The sequence below is a fragment of the Brassica oleracea genome, chromosome C9 (genome assembly GCF_000695525.1).
Source record: "Brassica oleracea var. oleracea cultivar TO1000 chromosome C9, BOL, whole genome shotgun sequence".
NCBI lineage: Eukaryota > Viridiplantae > Streptophyta > Magnoliopsida > Brassicales > Brassicaceae > Brassica > Brassica oleracea.
Window position 1 is genome coordinate 11927998 of NC_027756.1, and position 6000 is coordinate 11933997.

Consider the following 6000-nt stretch of genomic DNA (forward strand, 5'->3'; position numbering starts at 1 on the left):
TTTAATTTTAGAAGATAAATATGATAAATATAGAAATTATCTTTTTTTTTTACATAAAAATAGAAATTATCCAAATCCAAATATAATATATATAAAATATATTATATATTATTGTAAGTATAAAATGAACAAGCTCATGAATCAGCTCATGTTCATCAAAGATCGTTCATATAACTCATGATCTAATTTAAGCTCGATCATTAAACTCATTTATTAAATGAACTTAAAATATAGAAATCGTGCTCATGAAAAAAAGAACTGAACTGAACCAGATCATGAGCTATAGCTTATTTTGACACCCCTGCCCCCAATTACAAGATTCCTGCATCCGCCCCTGTTCTTGTGCTTAGATTTTCTTCCGTCATTTTATGGAAAAAGTGCATGTTAACGCATATTCAATTTCTCAGTGGAGTTAGATGCAATTATTTGAAATGACATTACTTCTTTTTTAATAAGGCATTGTATTTTGTGGACAAACACTTTTCTAGCAGCTTTTGACCAGCAATCTATCTTTATATTTCCTAAATATATTTTAAAACATTGTTTTTCCAAAAAAATAAAGTACCAAAAGAATATCGAGATGGAACTAATCTTCTATCTATTTAGATTTTAGTATAAACTCTTGTTTGGTCGAACTTCAAACTAGTTAAAAATATGCATTTTTTATTTCTTTTTTTTAATTTGCAAATGTTACCTTTACTTGTTCAGCAAACTTCATTAGTATATTTTCCCATTAGGGTTTTATTTTCATAATTTAGTTTCATAGTATTGTGAAGTAAGAACCTCATATTTGTCTACGTTATGAACCAAAACGAATTCAATTTTACAAGAATTCAAAAGGATCTTCGAAAAATTCAAAATCACAAAATCCGGTTTGAATCACTGAGTTCATAAGATTGGAAAACGAAACCGAAACAAAAGCTAATTCTGTCAATCTAAAATGTGAGGTCTTTAACATATCCATGCAACTCTTTGAAGTGCCTCTTGGATCATTCCTGCTGTGGCGATATTTGTCCCTTTATGCTGCAACCAACATTGAACCATATACATATAAATTTCGGTTTACACATATTCCGGTTAAGTAACATAAATTAATTAAGCTTGTGTTAGTGATTGTACCTTGCAATTGACAGTTAGGCAGAGTAAACCGTCCCCAGTCGAGGACTGTACCGAGTGAGAATCCAAATTGAGATGACTAATCACATCCATTATCTCAAGCAGTATACCTTCTCTCCAAGCACATCTAAGCTCAATAACCACCTCATTGCCAAACGAACCGATCCTTAGATTATCAGTTAAACCAGCATAACCGGTATCAGCTGGTTCATCTTCTCCTACGTTCACATCACTCTCCTTCCTCTTGGTGTTCAAACAATTAGCCGATGCTCTCTCATCTTCATCCTCCGGTTTCTTCCTCTTCATAGGCATTTGCATCTCTGTATCGGTATATTCTCTGCAAGATTCCAATTCTTGAACCCGTCTTTGCAGTTCTTGAAGATAATCAATCGTATCATCAAGAATCGACACTTTATCGATCTAAAAACCACAAGAGATAAGATTACTTCCTTGAAAACATAATATTTTATAACATGCACATGCAAAACATGTTAGAGTCTATGTCCCAAAATTTTAGAAATGATTTAAAGTTATAAAAAAAAGTTATATAAATTCTTACTAAATCGATTATAGTCTGCCAAAATTTCAGAACCAGATTAGTTAATTTTTGTCGTTAGAGTTAAATACAAAACACTATTAAAGCAAAAGTGTTGGATTAGGGTTACCTTACTAATCAAAGGAATGATTGATCTCAACGTCATGAACCGATCATTCAACTTCTCTCGGCATTTCCTCTCGGACAAGGCATGGTTCCCGGTTTCATCCCCAACCTTAAACATGTTATCTTCAGGTGTGTCTGGTAACAACTCCTTCTGGTGCATCCGAGGAACCTCAAAAACAATCTTCTTTAACATGTTTTGCGACTTCTCTCCCAATGTTTTTGCTGATAATGGCAACCGCCTCCACTGCGTGAAACTTGACCGCTTATCAAAGTTCTGAAATTGCGGTCCAAGAACTAGCTGATGCGTTGTTTTGAATATTGTCGAGATCACCCCTTGGTAATGAACATCATCGTCCATATTCAAACGGTTACTCTGTTCTTGGATTTGACCTAACCGTTGAGGCCTGCTCTTTCTTGGATTACAAGAAACTCTCCCGGTTGTTCCTCCAACAAACGTCTGGGAAACGCAATCGCTAGAATTAACCGGTTGGTGAACGCAGTTATTGAGTTCTTCACCCACAAACTGCCAGCTTTGTACCTGAGACGCACCACCACCGTTGATGAACGAATCATGATCCTCTAGTTCTTGTTCAAACACGCTTGTAGAAGTTGTCGGAAAAGCTTCAGTTCCAAACGTTGGAATGTACTTATCGCTGTTTAAAGGATCAAATATTTCTTGATAATCAGATCTCGTTGATATAGTTCCATAAGGATGAGCCTCCAGGAATAATGTCTTCACGCATTGAATCACGTTCAAGTCCTCTGTAATCTATATTAATTTACCAAAATAAAAAAATAAATATCTATTTGAACTTTTATAAATTACAATTAAACATTTTTTTAGAAAAATGTAAATAAAATTATTGGTTTACATGTTCGGTTGTGCCGATCTCAAGGACTCCTCCAAGAAATGGGAAGCAAACTACTGTCAGAAGCGAAGCACTCTTTAAAGAGCAAAAACGCCACATGAAAATGAACGTTTTCAGTATAGCGTTGGCGTTTCCAATCGCAAAAAAAAGTACTCAAAAACTTACTTTAGCGAGAAGAGAGCGAGTGAAGACTTTGCTGTCGGCGGTATGAGCGTTACATAGCCATATTGGTTCTCCGTTCCCTAATGCTCCTCCGGTAATTCTACAGGCAATTCTACATTAGTAAAAGACGGAATTAACTTTTATGAAACAAACTAATAGGTCTAGACATTTTATCCGATATATGAACTCGAATTCGATCCGAAAAATTTGAATCGACGTAGCAAAAGAGCCTAACGGATATTGAGCTATGAGAGATTGGATATCCGAACTCGAACAAATATTCGAAAATAACCAAACATATATATATTTAACCTTATATTCTTAGTTTACTTCTCTCATTTTATTCAAAAGATTTATATTGATTTGTATATGGTTTAAGATCAGATAATATACATATAGTTTGCAGACAAAGTGGTTTGTTGTTCACTTAAAATGCATGTCAAAGTTCCTGTTTCATACATCAACAAAAGTTGCATCTAAATTCTCAAAACAACAAATAGATTAGTATTTTTTTTTTCAAAGTTTGTTTCCAAACTTATAAATCATCCAACCTATTAAAAATATAAAAATTAGTTAAGTTAATTGTAAAATTTTAGGTACAAGAAACTTTAGCAATAAAGAATTTGAATTTGTTTTTCAAAATCTAAAATATCTGAACTCGGCCCGAAATAAGTGAACCATAACTAAAAATATCTGAATCCAATTTGATATGTAAAAATATCTGAACGGATTCTAGATCTCTATGAAGAAATATCCAAAAACCCGAATACCCGGTCCGAATCCAAACGGATATCTGAACGCCCATGCCTAGGACTGGGCAAAAAATCCGGATCTGAAGAACCGAACCAAATCCGGTCCGAAAAAATAGTACCGAACCCGAACCGAAATTGATTAAACATCCGAACGGGTTCAAAATTTTGGTATCTAAAGAACCAAAACCGAACCCGACCCAAACCGAAGTATCTCGGGTACCGAATGTAACCGAAATAGATTTATATACCTAAATATATTACTTATTTTTAGATTTAATATAAATTAAACAATCCAAAATATATAAGATACTTTTAATTTATCTAAAATATTTGCAAATATACATAAATAAGTAAAAGTAAATGTCTAAAATAGCTCAAATATATTCAAAACACCAAAATACTTGAAATATATATTGATTTTTAATCCAAATATTCAAATTAAACCAATGTATAGGTTAATTTTAGGTATTTTGACATATATTATACAAATTTATATGTAATATATTATTTTGTTTTAGATTTTGAGAAATTTTAAGTATATAATGAGTATTAAAAGTTTTAAACTAATTTAAATGGGTTATCCGAATCCGAACCGAATCCGCAAAGATCCAAAGCGAATCCGAACCGAAATTTAGAAATACCCGAATAGAGGTGAAATCTTTAAACCCGAAAACTTGAAACTCGAATAGATCCGAACCGAACCCGAATGGGTATCCGAACGCCTACCCCTATCCATGCCTAGGAACGAAATTGGTGTTTTTTTTTTTTTTTTTTTTTTTTTTTTTTTTTTTTTTTTTTTTTACGAAATTGGTGTTTTGTTTTCGAGTTTCCATTATAGTTTATGAACCGTATTGAGTTTATTATTAAAGGGTAACAATTTTTAAACACACAAACATGTACTCTAAGGATTGTGTTTGTAACAATCAAACTCTTCCAATGTGGGAGGAATACTCCCATGGAAGATGATAATTGAAAGAGAGACACGATACAAAATTTTTTTTTTGTCCTTTTTAATTTTTAGTAGACAAAATCAAATACTCTTTATTTTAATATTAAATGTTTGAGGTTGACAAAAATAAACATTAAATGTTTGCGACTTTTAACAGAAATGACAAATCTTGAAATATAGTTTTTCTTAGAACCAATCTAGAAGCATAGTAGTAGTGTAGAGCATGATTATCTCCAAAAAAAAACTTAAGAGTCGGCTTTTAAACCCCTTTTCCAAGAGTTTGGTTCTTGCACCGTTCGTGGATCCCACTGACACGTAGCGATCTACGATTGGTTAGTTTTTAATTTTTTTTTTTAAATCAGAAAAAAAAAAATTGAGTTAAAGATGCTCTTACATCCACCCAACATATGTTAAAATTTTATATTAGTTTTTAACTATACATAATTACATTTTTTTTTAACATATTTCTTTTAGTGGGAGTAGGGATGGATTGCAGAAAAGATGGAATTACCCTTCACCAATGTTGAAGACGAAAGACATGCATACTAGGTAGTACCACTCGGTGTCGGTGAGATCTTCCGGAGAGAGAGCGGTAGCGGAAGCTCGTCTACTGACCTGAGAGCCACCGGAGGCTGAGGATTCCGCAACCGAGAGAGATTCATAAAGCTCTCTAAGCTGCTCGCTTCTCTCAAGACCCAACTGGTCAGCTTTGACTTCCACTGCTTGAATCGTCTTCCTCGTCTTAATGTCTCCATTGTAGTATCCATCTCCCCATTCCAGCACTCTATTTATAGTAGTAACCCACAAAAAATACAGATGAAATAAATAAATAAAACTTTTACTTTAAAGAAAAAGCGTAAAGATTAAGAGATGTACCCTGGTTGAGAAGCAGAGATAGACCAAAATATTCCATAACTCCATTGAATGTTTCGAACTGAAACTGCGAGGTGTTTCTTTAGATTTTCCTGCACGGTTCTGTTTTCTCCAGTAGCCATTTTTTATTCATCTCTGTAGCATCCACACAAAAATAATAATCAGACTCTTGTTAAGAAAATATAAGAAGCAGAATGGATTTTCAGGTGATGACTTGCGACTTATGAGTTAGTGATTTTTACATGACACTGGTTCGGTTTGGGGAAGGAAGGAGACGGCAATACCCATGATATTTAATTTGAACCTTCTATATATGAGAAAAATATTAACAAGAATTAAATACTACTAGTATTTTGTTTTTTGAAGTTACTATTGTTGTGGCGGAATTGAGCTTTAAGTCGACAGAAAAAGACTGTCCGAATCTCTTTATGGATACTTAGGTTAGGTGAATATACGCTGAGTAGTATCACACAATTCAGAAATTTACGAGGATTTTTTTAAAATAGTTTTGAAAATGAGTGGAAAACAAAAGTAGTGTGTACCTACCCTGTGGTTGAATATTGTGTTCCAAGCAGTAAACACCGCTCTCTTTTTTTTTTTTTTTTTTTTTTTTTTTTT

At 33.3% G+C, this 6000-nt stretch overlaps 1 protein-coding gene across 3 annotated transcripts; it reads right to left on the reverse strand.

Annotated features, from left to right (window-relative positions):
* Positions 1 to 840: 840 nt before the first annotated feature.
* On the reverse strand, positions 841 to 5787 carry LOC106313615 (transcription factor EGL1). Of its 3 annotated transcripts, none has more exons than XM_013751482.1 (8): positions 5625 to 5787; positions 5386 to 5517; positions 5021 to 5293; positions 2812 to 2920; positions 2650 to 2721; positions 1782 to 2546; positions 1120 to 1536; positions 841 to 1023 (listed from the first exon to the last, which is right to left on the reverse strand). In XM_013751482.1, the coding sequence occupies exons 2-8, from the start codon at positions 5502 to 5504 to the stop codon at positions 952 to 954; spliced, it is 1827 nt and encodes a 608-aa protein (XP_013606936.1). In that variant the 5' UTR covers positions 5505 to 5517; positions 5625 to 5787; the 3' UTR covers positions 841 to 951. The 3 variants fall into 3 exon arrangements, with proteins under 3 accessions (XP_013606936.1, XP_013606937.1, XP_013606938.1); XM_013751483.1 differs by having other exon boundaries at positions 5597 to 5787; XM_013751484.1 differs by having other exon boundaries at positions 2812 to 2908; positions 5625 to 5786.
* Between the last annotated feature and the right edge of the window lie 213 nt (positions 5788 to 6000).

Bases quoted from the DNA above. Each gene is read 5' to 3' on its own strand.
- LOC106313615 (XM_013751482.1), bottom strand. From the start codon at position 5,504: ATGGCTACTGGAGAAAACAGAACCGTGCAGGAAAATCTAAAGAAACAC. The intron at 1,537-1,781 runs GTAACCCTAATC...TGTGGTTTTTAG, and splicing joins TCATTCCTTTGATTAGTAAG to ATCGATAAAGTGTCGATTCT. The intron at 1,024-1,119 runs GTACAATCACTA...TGTTGGTTGCAG, and splicing joins GCCTAACTGTCAATTGCAAG to CATAAAGGGACAAATATCGC.